General features: G+C 45.8%; 1 protein-coding gene across 2 annotated transcripts in view; it reads right to left on the minus strand.

Annotated features, from left to right (window-relative positions):
- Nucleotides 1-27,653, minus strand: part of WDFY4 (WDFY family member 4) — a 247,195-nt gene that overhangs the window by 163,678 nt on the left and 55,864 nt on the right. For both annotated transcript variants that reach the window (XM_040242853.1, XM_040242852.1), the window contains exons 13-15: nt 14,528-14,621; nt 1,474-1,688; nt 146-240 (exon numbers count right to left, since the gene is read on the minus strand). In XM_040242853.1, coding sequence (XP_040098787.1) covers nt 146-240; nt 1,474-1,688; nt 14,528-14,621 — 404 coding nt within the window. The remainder of the gene's footprint in view (nt 1-145; nt 241-1,473; nt 1,689-14,527; nt 14,622-27,653) is intronic.

The raw sequence follows: 27,653 nt of genomic DNA on the forward strand, positions 1-27,653 counted from the left end.
TGTTTCTCCTCATTTGCTCCATTGAGCAGCAGGCAAAACCATTTTTAAATCTCTCTGCTTCCCATATTCCACAAAAGCTTCCTTACAGGAAACGCATGTTCTCTTTTAAATCCCTTTATCCGGCCCGTATTCTCTCTGTCCTCACCTGGGCATCCAGAGTCCCCGCCATGCACATGAGATGAACTGAGTTTTTTCGTTGCAGCCGATGGAGGTGAAGCAATTCCAAGGCCTAGAAACTGTCTGAATATCATAAAAAACAAGAGAGCCAAATGATGACATTTTTAGCCAAAAGTTTCCTCCAGTTCCATCTGAACACTTGCCCTAGATCCCAGAGCCTGCTGGTTCCCCCAGCATGCCTTCCCCTCTCGGCCTGGAATCCTTTTCCTCAGGCCATACAGAACCAGGGTGTCCCTGACCTGGCATTCAGACAAGAGAGCTGGTGAATGTAGGTGCTTTTGACTTAACCAGTGACCAGCTAAAAGCCCCAGACTGGACCTGGAGAGGGAAAGGATTTTGTAGGGAAATAACTTTGCCATACGTTGTTTCTAAGATGCTAGTGGACCTGACTGATCCGCTGGGCTAGGCACGGGGGCCTTGGCTGACAGCCCCATGAATAGAGGTGGAAGAGGCTGGCCTGGCCCCTGGGTCCCCCGCCTGCTGGCTGGAGGGGCTGCCTTTGGCCCCCCTGCACTTGGTCCTGTATGCCTCCCGGGGTCCAGCAGCTTGTGGGCCTGAGCACCACCCTCCCTCTACCCACACCCTTTAGGGCCACAGGCCCCGGAGAGACCCTTGACCTCCCTCCTGCCTTCCTTCCTCGGCTCTGTCTTCTGTGTCTGCTCCTCCTTGTGCACCTTCGCTCGCCACTGTGACTCTCCAGAAAACATGTGGCTCCGCGCAGGGGCCACTGGGAAGGCCCACAGGACACAGAGGTGCTGCCTCTGTCCCCCTCACGTCACGTGTCCCAGCCACGGCCCCTGATGCCAGTCAGGCTCCCTGTGGCCTAGTCTCTCTTGGCCGCCAAGCCTTCATCGCTCCCACCACTGCTCCCCCCACCCCTTTCATCAGGGTGTCTTCACATGCCTGGTTCCCTCCTCTCCTCGTCTGGTGACCATCTGCACAGGCCGTAGACCTCAGCCACCACTGTCCCCTTGAAGCCCCCTCTTTACACCCAGTCTCCCAGCTGTGGTCCTCGCAGCTCCACAGAGCTCTCACACTGCACTAGCATCCCCTCCACCACTTTCTGAATTCTCCAGGACCCCTGGCTTATTGCTTCACCCCCAGACCATCAGCTCCATAAGAGGAGCTACGTCCCCTCTGCGGGCTGCACACTGCACGAGGACCCAAGACTCCCACCTGGGCTTGCAGTGGCCAATGCTGGGAAGGCAGGAGGAGCACGGGGATACTCTTACTGTCCACTGTGCACAAGCTCGGCTACCAGGGGCTCAGCAAGATTTAACGGGCAGCACAAGGTACCTTAACACGTCTGGTTCGATGGCTTGGGAAGCAAGCTTTTCAAAAATCCTGATGAGGCCTGAGTGCAAGGGGCTGTTGCTGGTGGCCAGGGCCTTGTGGCAAGAAGTCATGAGGGTCCTGAGCATCCCCGCCTCACACATGACCTGACGGTTCTTCTCCGACTTCACCATGGACTGGATGTGACCGGCCACGGAGCACTGGATCTCCCTGGAAAGCTTAGAGTAACCAAAGCAAGCAAGTGGTGAGCCCTTGAGGTCAGCATGTTTCAGGGGCCACTTTGGTCAGCTCCCAGCTAGGACCTGAGCTGGTGGGAAGGTGAGGAGGCTGAGCGCCCCACAGCCTGTTCTCACTGAGCACAGTCTGTCTTGGACACCCTCAGAGGTACCCTCCTCACACAAGCTGCCAAATAGGAAGACAGCTTAAAACAGACTGCAAACCGGCAGGTGGGAGCCTACTTCAGTCTGAAATATGTGGTGGTTGAGCCATACGACATTTCTGAATTGCTAACAGTTAAAATACTGGAGATTCCACACAGAAGTCCAGACATGTGGCCTCTCTTAAAAGGTGGAAAGACCTGGTCAGGCCACTTTGCCATTGGGTGTTCGTTGAGAAGTAGCTGGAGCTGGGCAGCGGCTGGGCCCTCTGGAGGGTCCCATACCTTACCCTCCAACCACCAGCATCTCTCGCTGGACAGTCCCGGGTTTCAGTTTGCGCCCTGGCCCAGAAGGTGGAATCCTGTGGCAGCTGCAGCCTGCTCCATCTCCTCAGGTCAAACCACCCAGCCTGCACAAGCTTCTGAAGTCACAGCTGCTGTGGAGAAGCCTCCCCTCCAACCCACTTCCTCTGTCTGTCTGTCTGGGCTAAGTGCATTCAGACCCACAGACAGCTGCCCTCTTATCTTCCCCTTGCTGGATTTCAACTCACTTTACTGTCTTTATGCCCTTGAAGCCCACAGGATAGAGGCATAGAGTCAGCCTCGTCAGCATTTCAGCCAAATACATTACATTATTTTCGTAATCTTCCTCTCTTCATAAAAAGATAACCCCTTGGCATTCCCAGCCTCCACTGAAAGGGAATTTCCTTCAGAAAATCTCCAAAGAGTGTCCTTTTCTTTTACTTTGTATGAGATTGTCTGAAATCACCAGGATACCAGTTTGATCTTAAAGGCAGTTTCCTGCAGCAGAGGCTACGGGGGCCTTCTTCTGCAGGTGAGGGGACCTGTCACAGCTGCCCCTCCTGTGGACGTCAGCTCCCCTGGGTGGTTGCTGCCCTGCTATGTAGCCCCACGTGTATCTTCGTGTGTGCATACACGTGTATAGATGGACACCTGCACACATACATAAAAGCGGCACGTGCGCGCACACACACACACGTATACTCCACCCCCAGACGATAGCCAGTGGGGCCCTGCCTCAGCCCCTGTGGTTGAGACCCCTCACACTTGAGACCCCTGCCCTGCGGGCTCATCCTCACTCAGTCCTTCTCCTGCATCACCCTGCTTCCCTCACCTCCCTTCTCCTGAGCCCCCTCCACAAACCTCATACACTGGTACCCTGTCTGGACTCTACTGTGAGGAACACAGCTAAAGGCTGTGGCTTGCTCTGCATACTGCACACCTCTGCCCTAGACTCTGGTTTCAAGAAGAGGGATCTATGATGAAGTAGGTGATGTCTAGGTTAGTCCACCAATGTAAAGCCAGCAGTCACCATGAGGCACTTACTTTAGGACTCTGAACCCAACATTCAGAATCACCTTCCTCTATCATCACCTCCCTGTGCACGTAGTCATTCAAGGCCACCCTGCCCAGAGATGGTTCAGGGCATGTCTGCATCACCAAGGGACAGAGTTTAATAAGATGGCATTCTTCCTTAGACTGTGAACACAGTTTTGTAGTATATATGTTTCAAGGATTACAATGTATGGCGAAACATATACACTGTTAATCATCCGTTTCTAGATTTTTTTTTTTAAATGAAGGCGTCACACAGCTCACCCTCCCACCCTTCCATGCCTTTCAGAAGCATGACATCTATAGCTTTTTCCTCAAACTGATGGCATCTGGTGAAATTCCCATTGTTACAATATCTCCAGTAATATTTTCAACTTAAAAATTTAGACTACTTTTAGTTTCAAATGCAAACTACAGTAGAATGGGTTTTCAAGGGGAGTGCTTCCAGGTAGGATTTCATCACTCTGCTAACATCACTGATATCAAGGAGAGATCTCATTACTCGAAGAAGATGGTCCTTGCAATGAAATCTTTATGCCTCCCCCATCACCTCTCAAATTCAGACGTTGAAACCTAACGCCCAGTGTGACAGCATTTGGAGGAGGGGCCTTTGAGGGTATTGCTTATATGCTCACTCATGTCCAACTCTTTGAGACCCCGTGGACTGTAGCCCACCAGGCTCCTCTGTCCATGGGGTATCCCATGCAAGAATACTGGAGTGGGTTGCCATTTCCTCCTCCGGGAGATCTTCCTGACCCAGGAATCACACTCACACCTCCTGTGTCCCCTGCATTGGCAGTTGGATTCTTTGCCACTGCGCCACCTAGGAAGACCCTGAGGGTAGAGCCCTCATGACGGGGATTAGTGGCCTTAGGAAAGAGACCCCAGAAAACTTCTTTCTCCCTTGCACGCTGTGAGGATACAGCGAGAAGAGTACCATGAGTGAGGAAACGGTTCCTCACCAAACACTGACTCTGCCAGTACCATGATCCTGGACTTGCCACCCTCCAGAACTGTGAGAAATGAATTTCTGTCGTCTGTAAGCCCCTGGTCTATGGCATTTTGTTATAGCAGCCTGGATGGACGAAGACAATCCCCTTCTCTATAACTGTGGTATCTGCACAGCCAGTGTGAACTCTAGAGGGACACGTAAGCCAACAGAGGCCAGAAACGGAAGGAAGAAATGCCAGATCCAAGTTACACTAAACGATTCCATGACTTTTACTTTAAGACACGATTCTATGTGGAAATCGACCCAACCTCCTTGACTCCCTTCCCCAGATCTTCCTTCTGATGCTCTGAACATCCCTTCCTGCATCCATGGAGCCTGAGCCTCTGCTTTCCTTCTCCTCTGCTCGAAACAGAAGAGCTGCTTCCATCCTCTTGCCTAGAACCCTCCCTCTCCAAGAACTTGATTATTTGGTAACTGCAGTCTTTTAATTTGGGGTGAGAGTTGGGGAGACAGTCTGGATGAAGCAAGATGCAAAAATAACAACACAATGTATTATTAATAAGAATTAAAAACAAATGTCTACAATCTCCAATTTTTATTACCAGCACTTCACTTATTGCTTTGGGGACTTTTGGCTTTTTTGTTGTTGTTTTTGCTTTTTTTTTGTCCCCCACCAGAGCAGGAACACTGAAAATCTAAACATGCAAGAAATAAAAAGTTTTCAAAAGGGAAAAACAGAAATGCTGATGTTGTCTCAGCGATGCCACAACTTTATTCCAAAATTGCTCAATACCCCATAATGGAGAAGGGAAAATTGATCGTCCTCATTATCGCTGCAGCGCTGTCAATACCAATATTGCCTTATTTTGAATAAAATGTGCTGTTTTTTTCAATGTTGTTTCCAGTAAAATGGAGTTTTAGTGAAAATATGAGCAGTAGCAGGAAACCAGTCTGGTTTCTCCCCCTACAAATGGATTGATTTTCCTAAAGCGCATTACTTCCAATGCAGGAAGGGGATGGTGGTTCAATTAGGACTCAGTGGTAAGCGCTTAGGGTCACCAGCGGACTGGACCCGCAAGGCAAATTATCACAGAGAGATGTGCGGGGCTGCCTGTAGGAGTTTTCTGCTTCCTCCACTTAGCAGCTGAGTCTTCACGTCTGTCCTTGTCCAGTTGTGGACGTTTAGCCTTTACCTTTCTCCCACCTGCCTCTTTCCTGGTCTAGATTGATACAGCGGTTCCAGAGCCCAGTGAGGGCTGGGTCCTGATGGAGTCGGTCCCTCCAAGGAGGTGTGGGCTCTGAGTACCTTAGTCCAGAGGATGTCTTCTGGACATTAACCACACAGTCCTGACGCAGACTAAAAACCACCAGATGACCAGCGTCTGCTTCCCCGAGACACTTAGAACTAGGGACTTCTACTGAGTTACTTAAATGTGGATTAGTCGCTTATTCCAATTTGGTTGTAGTGTTCTTTATTTGATAATTTTGGGAGAGAGGTGATACACTTTAAGTGACCTCAGCTCTTCAGGGATATCACAGGTAAATAGGACCCACAGATGTGTTTATTTGACAAGTTGTTGCACTTTTTGTCTTTGTTTGCTTAGAATTAGCTCTCTCTTTACATGGGCATAAACTTTCCATTTTGCACAGTCCCCATCAGCCTGATACACTCATTTGTGGTGTCCACAAAGCCTTGTAGGTATGGGAGGCTGTGATCTTGGTTTAGGTGTAAGAGGGTCCAAATTCCAAAGAATCCGTAGGATCCATGTCTAAAGGCCTGGCTTCCTGGATGCACCTGCATAAATTTGCAACAAAGACCAAGCTGCATGTGGCCACCTGCTCTAAATCTTCTGTTTCTTTTACGAATTACATCCATACGGTGGCCAATATTTCCAGATAACAGGAGCCTGGGATTTTATATTTAGAAAGTATTAGCTTCTTTCCAACTTTACTTCCCAACATCCCCTTTGGTCTACCCTGTACTCCATGCCAGTAACATCCTCACCCTTGAATACTTTTTTGACTAATGCCCAAAGTTGAGACTGTCCTTTCTACTCCCATCCCTTTGATGAGGCCCTAATTATTTTTCAAGAGACAATTCACACGTTCTTTCACTTAATAAAGCTTTTCTGGCTATCCAAACCAGCACTGTGTCCACATTTGAATCATCATAAACATCACACTATGACAGGCCACCTACGTATCTGTCTTCTGTTTATCAAGAACTGTGAATTGATGCCTGAGACAATGGCTTTTCATCCTCGTTTCCTTGGCACATCTCTCTGTGTCTCAATAGCCACCGAGTAAGCACAAGCACAGGGCACGAGGTATACTAGAACTCAGCAGGTGCACCAGACCCAGGGCGCTGAGAAGGTGGTCAGAAAGGCGATGAGCCAACTGAGGGTTGAAGGACGAGGACAGAGCCAGGTCAACAAGGGAATGACCCCCCAGGAGAGGAAACAGTGGGTGCAAAGGCCAAGGGGAGAGAGTGAGACTGGCCTTTCAAGGAAAACCTGGGGATCACAGACAGTTGCCAGCCAGGCTTGATCACCCTCTGTCCCCAAATCCCTCCCCAACAGTGAGCCTGTGGTCAGCCCTGAGATGGGGCATGAGACCATTACCAGGGGAACCAGCGGATAAACATCCATCTGGGAAGATGCCTGCAGAGTCTGAAACCTGAAACATTTGTGAAGAGTTTCCATCACCCTGGACACACACACCCTCACCCTACAATAGCCAGGTCAGGCAAGCAGAGGAGCCCAACAGGGCTCCGTGAGACCCAGCATCAGCTTTGTGCCAGAACCCGTCCCCCTTTGGCTGCTACATCCTCAAGGAGTTCAGGAAAGGAGTAATTAACTTACCCTGAAGATCTCTATAGCTTTGGCCAAAGTAATTACCGACACAACTCTTTCAAGATGTACTTTTAAAACAGATTTCTTGTTGTTGCTATTGTTAATAGATTTCCACACGTGATTGCCTGGCGAAGATTCCTCAAACAAGACTGCAGATTACACAGTCTTTTGTAAAGATGAGGGATCCATTTCCAAGCAACCTGGGGCTCTGGCCCTGGTCTGTTGCTTTTGAGCTTCCAAACAAACATTCACCCTTCCTACATCATCTTGGCATAGGGCACTCAAATACCTACCCGGAAGCAGGGACTCATGTTGATTTGATACTAACTAATGGGAAACTTGGGCTAGTTACTTGCTTCCCTTAAGCCTCAGTTTCCTTAGCTTTAAAATAAGAATATTGAAAATACCTCCCTCGAGGTCTGTTGTGGCTTTGGTGAGAGTCAACATGAACTGCATCTGTGAAAGTACTTTTTCTTATAGGATGCAAGTGTTTTCAAAACATTGACCCCTTTTGCTTGCAGTCTATCAGTAAAAGCCCTGATTAGTTATCAATCGTACTATTCAATTACTTTATCAATTGTGTAATGGAAGCTGGAAACATACCTAAAACGTATGTGAAATATGTTATCTTTCACTTAATATTTCCAAAATGTTATATACTGTGACTTAGAGCCCTAGAAGCACAAAGTCACAAAAACCAGAAGAGAGAGAAGGTATGATAGCACCTGTTGTGTTCCAGGATTCTAAATACTCTAAGGTTCTAAATACTCTCCAACCACATCCCCCACTGAAAAGGTTACATCAGACTCCTCAAGCGATGTGGACAGAGTGGCAGAACTGGCACCGCAACCCTGGTCTTACTTCAGAGCCCATGGTTTTAACACTGTGCAATGCACTCATTACAAGGAAGGGGACTCACTATCTCGCAAGAGGCATACACTGAGGGTCTGTAGAAGTGTTTCATTGGTGGGGTAGTTTGGCCTGGCCTCTGTTTGACTTCCTCCTAGCTAGAGGTGAGTGCCTTTAGGCTGGGCAAGTGCCCTTCCCAATGGCCACAGGCCTCACCATTCCCTATTATTTACACCCACGCATTTACTTTACACTTCTGGCCCCAAGACACTGTGTCTGCAACCCCTATGATCTAGGCCATATCTGCGTAGCTGAAATTGATGTGCAGAGAAGGGAGGTGGCCCATATAAATCATATAAATAATGATGTAAAGGACTAGAAGCAAAGTTACCAGATAATTGGACCAGAGCTCAGCTATCAACTTCACTTGCACTCCATCATCCTATGTCCACTGTAGCTTGCTTTTGAAGCTTTTCATCTCCATGCAAGATTATGTCTATTTGCTCTATTTAAGAGATAACCCTAAGAAGTATCCTGGATTTTGACTAGAATATGACATTTTTTCCACTCAGGAACAACAGAAATACTTGAGGGTGGGGTTCAAAATGAAAAAGCATAAGAAATATAGAAATTCAAAATAGTTGAAATTTCTAATGTGTTGTAATTTGACAAAACAAGACTCCTACTTTGCCAATTTCCTTGTTGAAGGAAATGACTCTTTTCAAATAGCTTGCCCTTACACAGTCCTACCCAGGGCTATTAATGCTGTCAATACTTTAGTTATCTGAAACCTGTATGATTAGTTCAAAGTGTCTGAAATACAGGCAATTCCAGAAAATGGTGCCCTTTCCAAACTGAGGCACAAATCAGTTGACAGATGAATGCAGCCCAAGCCTGATCTCCTTTCTGTCCTCACTCTGTGCAGGAGGCTTCCGTCCGTCACGGTAGAAACTGGAACACACCCAGCAACGGGGGGCGGTGCAGACTGGTGCCAGACGAGAGTCTCTCTAATGTCTGATCTTGTCCTTCTGTCCAGTTGCCTCGCGCCCATGGCTACCGCTTATCTACAGGGACGGCAACGCGGTCCAACGGCAGGAGGTCCCAGGGCCTTCCATCAGGCACACCCACCACCTGCCTAGGATGTTAACTCGGTCAGTTCACTGCTACGAGCTTCCTCATCTGCAAAATGGGACTATTGATATCTACCTCTCTGGGTTATTATGAAGATCAAGTGATAGAACGCTTGTGGAGTTTTGGAAACTAATAGCAGTAACTGCACCAGTCAGCAAGTGCTTCCCGCAGGGCTACGGATGCTCTGCTCACTGCCCTGAGTCCTCCTGTACTGCTTCAGCTGGTCCTCACAGTCATGCCAGGGGAAGACGATACTGTTCTCCCCATACTACAGCAAGGAAGCAAAGGATCCCAGAGACTAGATGATTCCCCATGGTTCTGGGACTGTTAAGTGGTAGAGCTGAGGTCTGACCCAAATCTGTCATCCTCAGAGCCTCGTAGAGGGGCTTAGGGAAACGCAGCGGATATGATGACAACCGCAATAATAAAGGGTGGTGACCCAACAAAACCCAGGTCCCAGCACGGCTCTCACGGGCCCAGGAGACCCACGTCTCAGCATGGCTCTCACGGGCCCATGAAACCCACGTCTCAGCGCAGCTCTCATGGGCCCAGGAGACCCATGTCTCAGCACGGCTCTCACGGGCTCAGGAGACCCATGTCTCAGCACGGCTCTCACGGGCCCATGAGACCCACGTCTTGGCACGGCTCTCAAAGTCCAACAAAACCCATGTCTCAGCGCGGCTCTTACAAGCCCATGAGACCCACTTCTCAGCGCAGCTCTCAAAGGCCTATGAAACCCATGTCTCAGCACGGCTCCCACGGGCCCATGAGACCCACATCTCAGCGTGGCTCTCAAAGTCCAACAAAACCCATGTCTCAGCGCGGCTCTCACGAGCCCATGAGACCCACGTCTCAGCACGGCTCTCAAAGGCCCATGAAACCCATGTCTCAGCACGGCTCCCACGGGCCCATGAAATCCATGTCTCAGCACGGCTCCCACGGGCCCATGAAACCCACGTCTCAGCGTAGCTCTCATGGGCCCAGGAAACCCACGTCACAGCGCGGCTCTCACGGGCCCAGGAGACCCACGTCTCAGCGCGGCTCTCAAGGGCCCATGAGACCCATGTCTCAGCGTGGCTCTCAAGGGCCCTCACAATGTGGCTTCAACCTCCCTCCCCTGCCCCACGCACAGCCTGTCTAGCCACATGGTTAGTCCTAGTCCAGCTGAACTCCGTCCTCAAATGGGCATCCTTATGTGTGCCTCTGTGTCTGACTGTCCTCTCTGTCCCTCCTCTATCTGATCTAACACAGACAAGTCTTTTCTTTAAAGCCTGGCTCCAGTGTTACCATCTCTGTGTGGCTTTCCCTTTCCTCTCTCCCAAGACCCTGTGGGCAAACTTTTCTTGCAGTTAGAGTGTTGTCTATCTTCTCCATTCCTCTGAGTGCCCACCATCAAATTCAGACTATGCATTCCAGTGACATTTGTCTCTGAATCCCCAGTGGAACCTAACAAGTGTTGAGTAATTATTCACAGACATTCATGCACAGCGTTGGCTACCCCAACACAGGCTGAGCTCCACCTCTGGAAAACTGGATCTGGCTACCCAGCCTCTGAGTTCCTGTTGTACACAGCAAATAACCCTCTGCTAAGACCCGAATGGAAGTGCAGTGATTGCTGGGGAGCGGAGAGGCCTCCAATATTAGTCAGAGTTCTAGTCCAGAGCTACATCCCTATGGCAAGGCCCACGTGGCTGTTGAGCATCATGAAAGAGTAAAGGCTTTTCTTCTCAATGAGTTGTTTCTGCCCGGGGCCAACTCAGCTCCAAGAGAACTGAGCTGGACTCCATTTCTGCCTTATGCTTAGGACAGCAACAGTCACAATAACATTCCTACAGTCTAATTTTAACACTGGTAATGCTACAAGAGGCAAGAAAAAAATTAGCTGGATTATCTGTTTCCAAGAGCAATGCACAGAGCTAGCATTTTGGAGAGGGGGGAAAAAAACCCTTTTGGTCTTGATCAGAACACATGCAATGTGGCCACAATTAGAAATAAACAAGACAACCCATATAAGTAGTTAAGCAATTGCTTTCTAAAATGATGCCTGTACCTTGGAGAGCTATCAGTTTCTCACCCATAAGGTAGGAAGAGCCTAGGAGGAATGGACAGTGGGTAAAATTATAGGGACCCACCAGGCCCATCTAACGAGAGATGAGTGGGAACTCACAGTTCATCTTTCTCGTGACACTGCCATCTACTGAAACCTCCAGCTCCTCTCTGTCTCCCACACCTGCGGTCCCACGGTCAGTTTCATCTCGGCATTCTCTTGCCTGGGTCTCATTTCACATCTAATTTACTATTCTATTTGTTGCCGTGAGGTTTCCCACCCTCCTTCCAGAAATTAATTACTGCAATTATCCAACTTTTAATAGCTGCTGATTTGGCATCTGCAGGACATTTTTGAGAAAATGCACCGCTACATTTCATTTGCATATTTGAGAGACAGTGCGTGAGAATTAGAATTTTCCTAAATTACTTACTGTGACCTGAATAGAGAAAAAGTATCCTACCAAGTGGAAGTCTCATTTGCATACTTAATTTGGCCAATTACCATCGCAGGGTGAGAGAAAGTTCTTCCCCACACACTGATGTGACAACTCAGGGTGTTTATCGGGAGCCCAGGCTCATCCACAGAGTCTTCAGATACTAGGAGACAGAAGCACAGGCCACTGTCTGCTCTGCCTCACTTCATCAGTCACCGGTGGAGACTTGCAGTAACATGCTCACCAGTAATCAGTTTGATTGCTAACCACCCAAACCACAGGCTTGGTCACTCCCTTTGCAATTGCATTGCATGGTATGAAATACAGCTAAGGAAGCCAGACATCCTCACAGTAAGGCAACTGCCACTGGGAAAGTGTTCAGTGCCAAGATGCATAACCTCACATCGAGAGCTGCAGAGAAGAGAGGTTTATTCATCAAACACAACTTGACTTTGGGCCTGAAGTGAGTTTTAGTTCTCCTCTCACCACTCCGATGATTTTAGGAAGTTGCACAACTTTCTTGAGCTTCAAGCACCTACAAACTGGGGAGAATTTCATGTACTTTAATGACTTGTTATGAATATTGATTAAATAATGTTCCTGGAACAGAGGTAACCCTCCCTGAGTGTTAGTTTCCAACACGCTCCAGGCAGACTCTGTCCTGAACACTAATGTAAAGAAAGTGAGGTCCTGGGCTTTAGATAACTAAATGACTCAAAGACATTTGATTTAGGGCTCAAATAATTTTACCCATCAGTTAGATGTCTGAGGCAAGCATGGTGGCTGGTCTTTAAAGATGCCCCCCAGTAATTCCTCCTTTAGGACACACAAACCACCCCTCACATCAGTAGAAGAGACATATGTCCCTTCCTGCTGAATCCAAGCTGAACCTCTGATTCACTTTGACCAATAGAATGCCATGGAAGCAATGCTGGCCTGTTCCAGGCAGGGGTCTCTGGAAGGCCTGGCAGCTTCTGTGTTTGTGCTTTGGGAACCCTGAGCTGCTGCTGTGTGACCTGCTAGAAAATCAGGTGTAGGGATACAGGTAGAAGCCAGATGGAGAGGGCTACATGGAGAAGAAGTCTGGATCCTTCCAACGGCTTAAATGAAGGACAAGGCAAGGCTGGACCTGCATCCCCGTGAACTCCCGTTCTCCCATAGAATCCGCAGCTGTGCAGGGAAAGACCAGGAGCCCTGGCAGCAGGGAGGCCCGCATTTAACACCAGGCCACCAACTCAGAATTGTCAAACGGCAGGTATGTTGTCTGAGACTCAGTTTGCCACTGGATAAAGTTGGAACAATGATACTCCCCACTGTGGCGCTAGGGGTAAAGAACCCGCCTGCCAAAGCAGGAGAGATGCAGGTTCGATCCCTGGATCGGGGAGATCCCCTGGAGGAGGGCATGGCAACCCACTCCAGTATTCTTGCTTGGAGAATCCTATGGACAGAGGAGCCTGGGGGGGTTTCAGTCCATGGGGTCGCAGAGTCAGACACGACTGAAGCGACTTAGCAGCAGCAGTCAGGGAAAGGGGGTAACACTGGGCCTGCTGCGTGGTAGTTGCTCAAGTCATTTCCTTTCACCTGCTGCTAATTCAAATGTACGTTTTCCAGGGTTTCCTCAGCTTCCAGGTTCTTTCTTAGAACCTCTAGAGAACGTGTTTTAAAAATGGCAAGCACTTCCTGAGAATCTGTCTTGTTCTGAGGCTTGACACTCTCGCTCATACAGTCTCGGGCCATTGGTGCTGCTGGGTCAGGAGCTGAGAGATGCCTTGCCTTCCCCATCTTCCCACTCCCTGAATCCTGCTCATCTCAGGGCCTTGAGTCGATCTCACAATAGGTCTCCTGACTCCTTGCTCTTCACACTTTCCCACAGATGCCACCTTAATTGGGCTACCATCATGTGTCACCAGACTGCGGACAAGGCTCTCTACCTCCCCAGGCCACCCTCCAGGCAGCAAGAGAGATTATAATACAAAAACCTGATGGCGTACCCCTCCACGCGAGAGAGACTTCGTGTTGCCCGTGGGATAAAACCCACCCCTGGCAGGCCTGCACCTTCCTCCGCCCACCCCATCCGGCCCGTTTTCAGTTCTGCTCTGCTCTCACCCCAGCTCCCTTCAGCAGGCTCATCCCCACCTGGTTAATTGCTACTCATTTTTCAGGGCTCTGCTGAAATGTCACTGTCTGAAAGATGGCTTTCCTGACCTCCACCCCTTCATCTAATTCAGTTGCTCAGTCGTGTCTGACTCTGCGATCCCATGGGCTGCAGCACGCCAGGCTTCCCTGTCCATCACCAACTCCCGGAGCTTGCTCAAACTCCTGTCCATCGAGTCGGTGATGCCATCCAACCATCTCATCCTCTATTGTCCCCTTCTCCTCCTGCCTTCAATTTTCCCCAGCATCAGGGTCTTTTCAAATGAGTCAGTTCTTCCTATCTTTAATTAGGTCTTCCCCCCACTTCCATGCCCATTATTTACTCTCAGCATCCCACTTCCCCCCCCCTTAATATCACTTGTGACGAATTTTAATTATATATTCATTTGTGAGCTTAGTACTTAGCCTGTCTGCCTCGCCACCACCTCCCAGTCCCCAGCACAGATGCAGGCTCCTTGGAGAGCGCTCAGTGCTCATCCCATTAGCCCTGCACGTCCTACGCAGCACTGAGCCAGGGCAACAGGCAGTATCCAAGAGATGAAGCACTGAATGGGAATTGAAGGGCTCCTGGTCCCACCAACGGCCAGTGCTATCTGCCTCAGCTATCCTGGGCTTGCCTCATGCAGGGACATGATTCCATTCAAGTTTTGCCTGGTTGTTGTTTTTATACGGTCACTTCATCAACAGGACAGTCTGTTTGGAGGGGCCGTGGAAGGGTGGGCAGCACTCAATCAAAGGTCTCGAAACCACTGATATTCCCCTGCAGGGACACGTCGTGAGGGGGGCTCTGCTCATACAGAGGACCGGGGGCAAAGGCAAAAAAGGGAAAGGGAGCCTCTGGCCAGGGGAGCCTAAGAGATCAGTCGTGTGAAAAGGACAAGCCCGTGTGTTCATCAACAAGTACCTGAGGGTGATCTTCGTGGTACAAGCGAGGCAGCAGCCTCACCATGATGCACAGGACCCCGGGGTGCATGATCACAGCATCACTGTCGTCTGTCCTGCAGAGAGAGGGAAGCAGGACATCAGACGCGAGCTTTATAGTCCCTCTTGCTTTCCACACAACTTTCTGGATCTCTCTAAGACAGGCCATTTGCAGCCTGCCACTTACTATCTATATGCTATGGTGTGGTGTGCTTAGCTGCTCAGCAGTGTCCAACTCTTTGCGACCCCACGGACTTTAACCCACCAGGCTCCTCTGTCCTTGGGGATTCTCCAGGCAAGAATACTGGAGTGGGTTTCCATGCCCTTCTCCAGGGGATCTTTGCAACCCAGGGATTGAACCCAGGTGTTCTGCATTGCAGGCTGATTCTTTACCATCTGAGCCACCAGGGAAGCTGAAGAATTCTCGACTGGGGAGCCTATCCCTTCTCCAGGGGATCTTCCTGACCCAGGAATCAAACCAAGGTCTTCTGCATTGCAGGTGGGTTCTTTACCGGCTGAGCTACCGGGGAAGCCTGTCTATATGGTCTTGAACTAATTAATCTGAGCCTAACTCCCCCTAACTGTACAAGAGCTGTGCAACACCATACTTTCTGCATAGAGTCGCAGAACAATGCCATTGTGCACCAAGACACAGAGCCCAGCACAGAGCTGACGTTCAACTGAAGTCAGTTTCCTGGACCCCTATCCTCTTTCCACATAGGTGGGAAATGGAGAGGCTCTCATTCTTTATTAAACACACACACACAGGACACTTCTGGCTTCCTTCGAGATGGTGTAAGCACTGTCCCACCCACTGAATGCAACTTAAAACCCACATAGAAAGCACGAGCAGCTCTCCAATCTGAAAAGTAAACTGCAGCAGAGAAGGAAACCAAACCAAAAGCATCCTGGGGCTTCCCCACCCAGCATCCTCCGGAATGGGCTTATAGGGAGTGAGAACTGTGTAGGAAGCATGGACAGGACAGACTGACCTCTAAGAGAAGGCTCTATTTCTGGTCTAAGGAGCAGGAAAGGAGGCCCCAACAGGTCACAGACCACGGAGGGGAATCCCTGGAATTTTCTCTGTTGGACTTCTCCATCCATTCTTTCTCACCCATCCTTCAAGAAATCTCACAGCAGCAGCAGCAGCAGTCAGACTGGTATTTGAAGTTCTTGGGGAGGGGAAACCTTCTCTCTGATCAGAGGAGTTCTGGTCCCAAGAATCAGGCAAGAATCTCCATTGCTTTTGTCTATTTCCTCTCCCTACTCGGCCCCAGAGACAGATACAGCAGTGGGAAGTGCGCGGCAGAGCAGATAAACTAAAGCTCTAGCTTTCTAGACAGAGGAGGAAGGAAGGGACCCCAAGGAGCCAGAAAGTGTTGGGAAAATGATGAAGAAGAAGAAATTTAAGAAAGTGAAATCATTAAGTTGTGTATCAACCTCTGGGCTCAATTCTGAGCTGCACATGAGTGGATCTGACCCTAAACCACATTCCAAAGACTTTGAGAACTGAACTCAGGGGTAAACTACCACCCAAGACTGGCAGGGGACAATGAGAAGGCACATCAGCTTGCCCAGTAAAATCTCTGAAAACCAGACTGATACTGGACACATGGTCCAAGAAAGATGGATAAGAATTTGCAGCTTGAACCTCATTGGGTCAGTTGCCTGCTAAAACAAAATAATCAACATTCTCCAGAAGATGGCAATGAGGGCCAGAATTCATAACATCAAAAATGTCCAGGATATAATCTGAAGTTACTCAGCTTAGAACAAAGGAGGGAAATCACAATATCTCACATGGAAAAATATAACAGATGCCAAGTTGGAGATGACACAGTGGTTGGAATTATCAGAAAACAGCAAAAATCAGTGAAACTATAAACTGAAAAACAATAGAGGAAAAATGAAGTAAAGGTCTAGTTATTTGAAAAAGTTTTAAAAACTGAAAAACCACCAGCTAAGTTAGCAAAGAAGGAAAAAAGATACAAATTACCAATATTATAAGTGAAAGAGAGACTACCATTACAGACCCCACAGACATTAAAAGAATAAGAAAACATCACAAATAACTCTGTGCACACAAATCTGACAACCTAGAGAAAACAGACCAAGTCCTTCAAAGCTACAAAATACCAAAAGTAAGCAAGAAGAAATAAATAAGCAGAACAGTTTTAACACCATTACAGAAACTGAATATGTAGTTTAAAACCCTTTCCACAAAGAAAACTCCAGGCCCAGATGTTTCCACTGGTGAATTTTACCATACATTTAAAAGATAAACAACACCAGTTCTATACAACTGCCTTCAAAATATATAAGAGAACACCTTCGAACGCATTTTGTGAGACCAGTATGACTCTGATATCAAAAGCAGACAAAGCCAGTGCAAGAAAAGAAAACTATCTGCCAACATCGCTTATAAAAACAGGTGCAAAATCTCTACAAATTATTGCGAAAACAAATATAACCATACACAAATAAACAAGGCATTGTGGCCAATTTGCCTTATCCTGCAAGGCTGGTTCACTGGTCAAAAATGAGTCAATATAATCTATTATATTAATAAATTAAAGAAGAAAAAATATGATCATAGGCAGAAAAAACATTTTAAAAATTCAACATCTGTTCATGATTGAAAAAAAAAAAAAACTCTCAGTAAAATAGACATAGAAGGAATCATCCATAACTTGGCAATGGACATCTACCAAAGAAATTCAGCTAATGGAATATTTGATACCGAAAGACTGAAGACATTCTCTTCAAGCTTAAAGACAAGGTAAGTACGTCCTCTCTCACCATTCGTATGCAACATCATGCTGAAACAATGGATTGGAAAGGAAGGTATAAAACTGTCACTATTCACAGACAATATGATTGTCACATAGAAAAAAAAATCCCAAGCAATCTAAAAAAAATAAAAGTTTCTAGAAAAAAATAAATGAATTAGCATGGATGCACAGTGACATACAGAAATTGATCACATTCCTACTAGAAGTAAACAGTTGGGATACAAAACATTTAAAATATCATTTAAAATCATGCTCCTAAAACATAAGAATAAATCTAATTTTAAAAATGTGCTTGCTCTGTATGCTGAATACTATAGACCTTGATTTTTTAAAAAAATCATAGATTTATATAAATGGAAAAACAGTCTGTTTATGGATTGGAATACTCAATGTAGTTAAGGTCTTAATCCACTCCAAATTCATCTATAGATGCTGTTTAATACAATTCCAATCAGAATCCCAGCAGGATTTTTGTAGGCATAGGCAAACTGATTGTTAAATTTCAACCTGTGAAAGACACTTTAAAAATGAAACGAAAAGTTATAGACTGGGAGAAAATATTTTCATCCACACAATGGAATACTACTCAGTAATAAAAATATAAGAACTACTGATACAAGCTGGATAGATCTCAAAGGCCTTGTGCTGAGTTTAAAAAGCTAGCTTCAAAAGGCTACACACTTGTGCTTGTGTTTACATGTTATTCTGAAAAAGATGAAGCTAAAGGAATAGATTAGTGGCTGTCTGGGGTTAGGGGTTGCAAAAGGGTTTAAGAGACAGCACTCAGAACTATCTGAAGGGGTGGGACTGTTTGTTCGTATCCTGATTGTGGTGGCGGTCACAGGACGCTACACATGACTTAAGACCCACAGGGCTCTACACCAAGAAAAAGACTTGGACTGCATGCTAATTGGGAAAATAGCAATACAAAGAAAAACAAAGGAAAAAAATCACAAGACGAATCCTGAATCACAAACACTTGATTTTCAAACATCTTGCCTCTAGCGTTGCTTTTACAACCCACAATGATATTGTTCTTGGCACCACCAACCCCCAAGAATGGCTAAGGTGCCAGGAGTGCTTCTAACACTTGGTGTTAATTTATCCAGTTCAGTATTGAACAAATATTTGTTGAGCTAAGTATCTTCCTGGCATGCTGGATACATCTATAAGCTAAACAAAGTAAAACCCATACCTGATAAGTGAGAAGGGTATAGACAATAAAGGTAAACATAATAAATAGCTAAATGACAAATAATAAAAATTACTATTGCTATATAAGTTTTACTATAAGTAGTATTGTAAAATATATACTAAATACATGTCATATATTATTATATGGTATATTTAATAATGTAATAGAATAATAAAAAAGAAATTACATATTATGAAGAAAGATGATAAATGTTATGGAAAAAACAGAAAAGAGAATTTAGAACATTGGGTGTAAGAGGGAAAAAATTTACAATTTTAACTTGGGTGGTAGAGTTGGCTTCTTTGGAAAGGTAACATTTGGATGGCCTTGACAAAGGGGATGCAGATATCCAGAGGAAAAGCATTTTAAGCAAAGAGGATAGCCAGAGCAAAAGCCCCCAAAGTGAGGGTATGTCTGATCTGTTCGAGGAGCAGCAAGGAAGCCTGCATTATTCCTCCGATACTAAAGCCACACAAAGAAAAGAAAATTACAGACCAATACCCCTCATTAATATACATGCAAAAAACCCTCAACAAAAAACTAGCAAAACAAATCCAACAGCCTAGGACTATATACCATGATTTAGTGGGATTCATCCCAGGAAAGCAAGAGTGGTTCAACACTAAAAAAACAATCAGTGCTGCACACCACATTAATAAACAAAGGAAAAAAAGGATCACCTCAAATGATAGAGAAAAACCATTTGACTATATTCAATACCCTTTCATGATTTAAAAAGACACCTGACCCAATGTCCTGTCCACCTTCTCCAGACCCACACTGTGGACTGGCTGGCCTAGAAGTACGTCATCCATCCCGGATGGAAGGATCTGGGGACCACCAGAGACGTTCAGCATGACTCATCACCATGGCAGCTGCCATTTATTGAGCTCTACTGCAGTGTGTGTGTGTGTGTGTGATGCACGCTATGGGGGGGGTGTGCTTCATGGGTAATACATATTCTGTATTTTGGAAGTCACGGTACATATTTGGTATTTATATATGTATCCTCTTTTTTGTGAACATATCACCACATCACAGTTACACGGATTAGCTAACGCTGCTGAGGGCTTCCCTGGTGGTTCAGATGGAAAAGAATCTGTCTGCAGAGGGGGGATCGGGGCTCGATCCCTGAGTTGGGACAACCCCCTGGAGAAGGAAACGGCAGCCCCCTCCAGTATTCTTGCCTGGAGAGCTCCTTGGACAGAGGAACCTGGTGAGCTACAGTTCATGGGGTGGCAAAGCGTCGGACATGACTGAGCGACTGACACACATCCCCACAATGCTTCTGAGGAGCAAAGCACAGTCCCTGGGCACACGCGCTCAGAAAACAGCAGCTGTGATCACTGCGCCTAAAGGCAGCATCCTCTCCAGTGCTCACCTCACAACAGCCCTCCAGCGGACCCTCTTACTATCCCTCATTCAAACTGAGAAATCAAGGCACAGCGCGAGGAAGTCAAAGTCTCAAGGAGCACGGCCACTGAGGTGTAGAATACACAGGCCTGAGTCTAAGGCCCACAGCTTTCGTCTTCCTCCTGGAGACCGGGGCCCACTGTATAGACACAGCTGAGCCCAGTCGCTTGCCAAGGGGGATGCCAAGCGTTGGTGGAGGGCACAGGTGAGCATCCTGTCCCCCGTGTCCAGCCCACTGCCCTGTCCTTTACCCCACAGACTCTCAGAAGAGGCTGGGGGTTGCACTTCCTCTTTTCTAACCATTAGGGAAGGTCAAGGGTGATGCATTTATTTTAATGAGAAAAAATTGTTCTATTTACGAAATCTGACTCTCATACATCTAAAAATTACTCATTGTAAAATCAGGATGACATTTGACACAGGAGTTATCTATAAAGAATCAGGCCTGATGCCATCTACAAGTTAGTGCCCAAACCTTAAATTGCAGGCTATTGTGTCAGAACATTTAGTAGATCGTCACTATTATTGTGGGAGTATCCAGAAAAAGCAGGGCAAATACACACCCACACCCACACCCACACCCACACATGCGCAGAGGCTCTGGAGGCCACAGACACCCACACCCACACGCGCGCAGAGGCTCTGGAGGCCACAGAACCCCACACCCACACACACGCGCAGAGGCTCTGGAGGCCACAGACACCCACACCCACACATGCGCAGAGGCTCTGGAGGCCACAGACACCCACACCCACACACGCGCGCAGAGGCTCTGGAGGCAGACACCAGCGCCATGGTGCTGTGAAACGCTCCCTTTGTTTCTCTTGCTTCCGTACAACATTCATGCCTGCACAAAGCTTCCCGTGCTCACCCCACCAGGATGCTGGAGAGACCCACACATCTGTGTATCTGAAGGCGGGTGAATGGGATCACGTAGAGGAGGCAGGGTTAGTCACTCAGTCGTGTCCAACTCTGACTCCATGGACCACAGCCCACCAGGCTCCTCTGTCCATGCGATTCTGCAGGCAAGAATACTCCAGGGAGAGGAGCCCGAACCAGGGCCACAGGCAGTGCTGGGGCCCTGGCCCCACCACAGCCACAGCCGCGGAGCCCATAGCTTCAGCTGGCTGCCGCGACAGAGGTGACACAAAGGTCATAGGCCTCCAGCCACAGCGGCGCCCGCAGCCATGGGGAGCTGGGCAGCCACGGCGGCGGGGCCCCCGATGCTAGTCCCCCCAGCCAGGGCGGCGCCCGCAGCCCCAGGCTCCCCGCTCCCAGCAGCAGCGCCTATGAATGCGGCAACCCTGGAGCCGTGATGACACCAGCGACCCTGGTCCCCCGCTTCCCCACAGCAGCAGCAGCGCCCACGACCCAGGTGACCCCAGACGTGGGGTGCCTGCCGCGCCAGTGCCCCAGGCAGAAGGGCCAGTGACGGCAGCAGCCCTGGCAGCACTAAGGCGCCAGCGGCCTGGAGGACGAGCAGGGACAGGGAGACCGGGGGCACCCCTGGCAGAGCTGCTGCAGGGGAAAGGGCTGGTCTTCAAATACAGCCAGAGGCCACCAAGAGAAGCCCAAAACTTGGGCTACAGCACCACCTACTGAAAAGCAAAAGAAAGGCCTTTTAATTGGGAACTTTAATTGTTAGACTCAAAGTAAACAAAGCTTCACCTGAGTAAGAAAGACATTTCCTCCTTCAAATGCACTGGCAGAGGAACAACTCATCAAGCACCACGAAAAACCAGGATAACACAGCATCACAGGAAGAAAATAACAACTCTCTAGAAACTAAACTTAAAGCCTCAGAAGATCGTGATCTAACACAGAATTCAGAATAGCTGTCATGGAGAAAACTCAATTAACTACGAGAATAGTCAGGAAGGCAACTCAATGAGTCAAGAGTAAAATTAATAAGCAGAAGGAGTACTTTACCAAAGATATTGCAACTCTTAAAAAGAACCAATGGAAATTCTGGAGCTGAAAAGCTCAATAAATGAGATGAAGAATGGAGTAGAAAGCACTAGAAACAGAGCAGAATACTCAGGAAGGCAACTCAATGAGCCAAGAGTAAAATTAATAAGCAGAAGGAGTACTTTACCAAAGAGATTGCAGCTCTTAAAAAGAACCAGTGGACATTCTGGAGCTGAGAAACTCAATAAATGAGATGAAGGTGGAATAGAAGGCACTAGAAATGGAGCAGAATACTCAGAAAGGCAACTCAATGAGTCAAGAGTAAATTAATAATTAAACGTATTAATAAAGGAATACTTTACCAAAGAGATTGCAGCTCTTAAAAAGAACCAGTGGACATTCCGGACCTGAGAAACTCGATAAATGAGATGAAGGTGGAGTAGAAGGCACTGGAAGTGGAGCAGACCATATGGAAGGGAGGATCAGCTCACAGTTAGAATCTAGAGATGATTTGGTAAAAGAAGTAGGAAGATAACATTTTTTTTAATGAAGAAACTCTACAAGAATTATCCAATTTGATTAGAAAAGGCAACTTAGAGATAATGGGTATCCCTGAAGGAGAAGAGAGATTACTTAAAGGAACAACAGCTGAGAACCTTCCAAATCTGGGAAGAAACTGGATATATAAGTCCATGAAACTAATAGAACTCCCAATTATTTCAATGCAAAAAGATCTTCTCCAAGGCACATTATATTAAAAATGTCAAAAGTCAGTGATAAAGAATTTTAAAGATGATCGGGAAGAAAAAAAGACAGTAACCTACAAGTTACCCCCTTTAGGCTATTATATTTCTCAGCAGAAATGCTATAGGCCAGGAGAGAGTGGAATAATATACTCAATATATAGAAAGATTAAAACTGTCAACCAAGAATACTCTACCCAGAAAAGTTATCCTTCAGATATGAGGAAGAAATAGTCTTTCCTAGACAAACAAAAGCAGAGAGAGTTCATCACTACTAGACCTGCCTGGTAAGAAATGTTGAAAGGAGCTCTTCTACCTGAAACAAAGGAGCAAAAGTCCCCAAAACTTTGAATAGATAATAGACAGAATCAGAAAGCTGCAACTCTGTATCAGAATAAGTTGTTAAGCAATTAGAGCATACAGGTCAAAAGGGGATAAAAGCATTAAAAAAAAATGGCTACTTCAATTTGGTAATAAACTCACAACACAAAAGGGGATAATTTCTGGCAACAAAACTAAAAGGGAAGAATAAAAAGATAAAATCTGTATAAGCAAATGAAGATGACAACTTTTCAGTAGAAAAAGAACTATGTAACCTATGAAATGGGTTTCCCAGGTGGCACATTGGTGAGGAATTTGCCTGCCAGTGCAGGAGATGCAAGGGACACAGGTTCAACCCCTGGGTCGGGAAGATCCCCTGGAATGGGAAAATGGCAACCCATTCCAGTATTCTTGCCTGGAAAATTCCATGCACAGAGGAGCGTGGAGGGCCACCGTCCATAGGATCACAGAGTCAGATACCACTGAGCGACTGAGCACACACATAACACAGCAACCTACGGAACCGTTTATGCAAACCATGAGGTAACCATGACACTAAAATCCAGAGCAGAGACGTGAAACGTAAGCAACAGGAAACTTAGGAAAATGCCACATAAAACCACCAAAGGGAAATGACAGAGAAGCAAGGGGAAAGAAACTATGGAGGTATAGAGCAACCAGAAAACAAAAGGTGAATGGCAATATTGAGACTGTGTGTCAATAATCACCCTAAATGTAAATGTATGGAATCCACCAATTGAAAGACAGAGTGGCTGGGTGGATTAAAACGCAAGACCCAACTATATGCTGTCTCCAGGAGACTCATCTCAGCTCTAAAGACAAATATAGGTTCAAAGTGAAGATATGGAAAATTATACTCTAGGCAAATGGCAGCAAAAACAAACAAACGTAAAACCAGGTATAGCCATACTCACAGCCAACAAAATAGACTTCAAGCCAAAGAAGATGACAAGAGAAAAAATGGGGATAATCCCTCAAGGAGACATAGCATGTGTTAATATATACGGACCTAACAAAGGAATACCAGCATATATGAAGCAATTCTAATTAACCTAAGGGCAGAAATTGACAGCAACATAAGAATATTAGGGGACTTTAATACCCCCACTTACATCAACAGTTAGATTATTTAGACAGAAATTCAATAAGGAAACACAGGGCTTAAGGGAAACATTAGAGTAGACAGACTTAAATAAATATAGAACATTCCATCCAAAATCAGCAGAACACACATTCTTTTCAGGTGCACATAGAAATTCTCCAGGATGGACTATATGTTGGGACACAAGTCTTAATAACTTTAAGAATGAAATCATATCAAGCATATTTCCAACCACCTGTATGAAACTATCAGTTCAGTTCAGTTCAGTCGCTCAGTCGTGTCCAACTCTTCGCGACCCCATGAATCGCAGCACACCAGGCCTCCCTGTCCATCACCAACTCCTGGAGTTCACTCAGACTCACGTCCATCGAGTCTGTGATGCCATCGAGCCATCTCATCCTCGGTCGTCCCCTTTTCCTCCTGCCCCCAATCCCTCCCAGCATCAAAGTCTTTTCCAATGAGTCAACTCTTTGCATGAGGTGGCCAAAGTACTGGAGTTTCAGCTTTAGCATCATTTCTTCCAAAGAAATCCCAGGGCTGATCTCCTTCAGAATGGACTGGTTGGATCTCCTTGCAGTCCAAGGGACTCTCAAGAGTCTTCTTCAACACCACAGTTCAAAAGCATCAATTCTTCGGTGCTCAGCCTTCTTCACAGTCCAACTCTCACACCCATACATGACCACAGGAAAAACCATAGCCTTGACTAGACAGACCAATTATAAGCGAAAGGATGGAAAAATCACAATATGTAGAGACTAAACAACATGGTACTGAAGAAATCAAAGGAGAAATAAAAAACTACCTGAAGACAAATTCAAGTGAAAATATGCCACACCAAAGTCTATGTGATACAGCAGAAGCAGCTCCAAGAGAGGGGTTGACAGCAACACAGGCTTACCCCAGGGAATAAGGAAAATCTCAAAAACAGTCTAAGCTTACCCCTGAAGAAGCAGAAAAGAAGAAACAAAGCCCTAAGTCAGTAGAAGGAAGGAAATAAAAAACCTGGTGGAAATAAATTAGAGACTAAAAAGATAATAGAATGAAACTAAAACCTGGTTCTTTGAAAAGACAAGAAAAATTGACAAATTTTTAGCTAGACTCACCAAGATAAAAAGAGAGAAGGCTCACATAAAATCAGAAACAAGAGAAATTATAACAGATATCACAGAAATACAAAGGATTGTAAGAGAGTACTCTGAACTGCTTCACATCAACAAATTGGACAGCCTAAAGGAAATGGTTAAAATCTTAGAACAAACAACTTCCTAAGACTGATTCATGGAGAAACAGAAAATCTGAATAGATTGATCACTATTGATGACTGAAACAGTAATCAAAAATATCCCAGAAAACAGAAGCCCAGGACCAGACAACTGGCAACTTCTACCAAACATTAAAAGAAGGATATCAAGCAAAAAAATTGAAGACAGGGGCATGCTTCCTAACTCACTTTATGAGGCCAGCACTACCTTGATACCAAAACCAGACAAGAACAAAACAAAAAAAGAAAATTACAGGCCAATGTCTTTGGAAAACGTAGATGCAAAAATTCTCAACAAAATAGTAGCAAACTAAAGGCAACAGTATACTGAAAGGATCATACGCCATCAGCATGTGGGATTTATTCTGAGGATACAAGTGTGAGTCAACATCCACAAACCAGTCAATATGATACACCATACAAACAAAAGGATACAAATCATATGAGTATCTCAACAGATGCAGGAAAAGCATCTGACAAGATTCAACATCCATTTATGATTTTTAAAGCTTTCAATAAAATGAATAAAGGTCATAAATAACTTATATGTCAAATCCAGCTAACATCTTACTGCACAGTGAAAGACAAAGCATGTTCTCTTAGGTTAGAAACAATTATACCCACTCTCACCGCTCTTATTTACTACAGTATTGGAAGAATTAACATTGTTAAAATCCCCATATTACCAAAAGCAATCTACAGCTTCAGTGCAATTCCTATCAAAATTTCAACAATATTTTTCACAGAAACAGAATGTAAAAGTTCTAAAATCTGTATGGAACTGCAGAAGGCCTTGAATACCCAAAGCAATTCTGAGAAAGAAAGGACAAAGCTGAAGGTGTCACACTCTCTAATTTCAAATTACACTACAAAGCTATAGTAATCAAAACATATATAAAGAACTCATGCAACTCAACAACAAAAGAACAGTTTTTTTTAAATGGACAGAACTCTGAGTAGACATTTCAAAGATTACACACAGATGGTCAATAGGCACCTGAAAAAATGTTCAACATTACTAATTATTAGGAAAATGCAAAGCAAAATCACAATAAGATATAACCTCATGCCCAATAGGGTGGCTATTATTTAAAAAAAAAAGATAGGCAATAACGAGTATCTGCGAGGGTACAGAGAAAAGGAACCCTCATACGGTGAGAATGTAAATAAACATCATGGAGCTTCTGCAAAAAATTAAGAACAGAACCACCATATGGTCCAACTATTCTGCGCTTGGGTATTTATCCAAAGGATATGAAAACATTAATTCAAAGAGATATATACACAGTTACGCTCACTGCAACTTTATTTGCAATAGCCAAGATAAGGAAATGATCTAAGTGCCCATCAACAGATTAATGGATAAGAAGATGTGATACACAGGCGCACACACAGTGGGATACCACACAGCCAGAAAAATGCGAGATCTTGCCATTTACAATATAAATGGACCTCGAGGGTATTATGTTACTTGAAATGTCAGATGGAAAAGATAGTGTATGATTTCACTCATATGTGGAATATAAAAAGTACAAAAATAAGTGAATAAATAGAACAAAACAAAAACAAACCCATAGAAGAAACTCCCTGGCTGCCCAGTGGTTAGACTCCATGCTTCCACTGCAGGAATCTCACTTTCCCTGGTTGGGGAACTAAGATCGCATATGCTGTGCAGCCAAAAAAAAAAAAAAAGGAAACAAAATAAAAGCATAGATACAGATAACAGACTAGTGGTCAGAGGAAGGGAAGGAGGGTTGCAGGGGGACAAAATGGGTAAGATGGATCAACTGTATGGTGACGAATGGAAACAACTACAGTATATGCAGAAATCGAATTATAACGCTGCACCTATGAAACATACAGCTATAAACCGATGTCACCGCAATTTTAAAAGGTGCAGAGTCTAATGGACCTTTGTCCAAAGAAGACACACAAGTAGCCAACAAGCACGTGAAAAGATGCTCAATATCAATAGCCTTCAAGGAAATGAAAATCAAAAGCCCAGTAAGACAGCACATCATCCCCATGAGGAGGGCTACCGTCAAAGAGATAATGACAAGAGTTGACAAAAAGATGTTCAAACTAAACCCTCACACACTACTAGAAAGAACATAAGACGGTGCAGTCACTCTGGACAATGATTTGTAGTTCATCAAAATGTTAAACATCGAGTTACCATACGATTTAGTCACTCTACTGTTGGGTATCCAGACAAGAGATACACAAACACGTATCCACAAAAATCTTGTTCATGAATGTTCATAGCACTGTTATTCATAATAGCCCTGAAGTGAAAACAACGCAAACACCCATCAGCCGTTATGCGGACGTTAACTGTGGTATTCACACTGGA

Source organism: Oryx dammah, unplaced genomic scaffold, assembly GCF_014754425.2.
Source record: "Oryx dammah isolate SB20612 unplaced genomic scaffold, SCBI_Odam_1.1 HiC_scaffold_6, whole genome shotgun sequence".
Taxonomy (NCBI): domain Eukaryota; kingdom Metazoa; phylum Chordata; class Mammalia; order Artiodactyla; family Bovidae; genus Oryx; species Oryx dammah.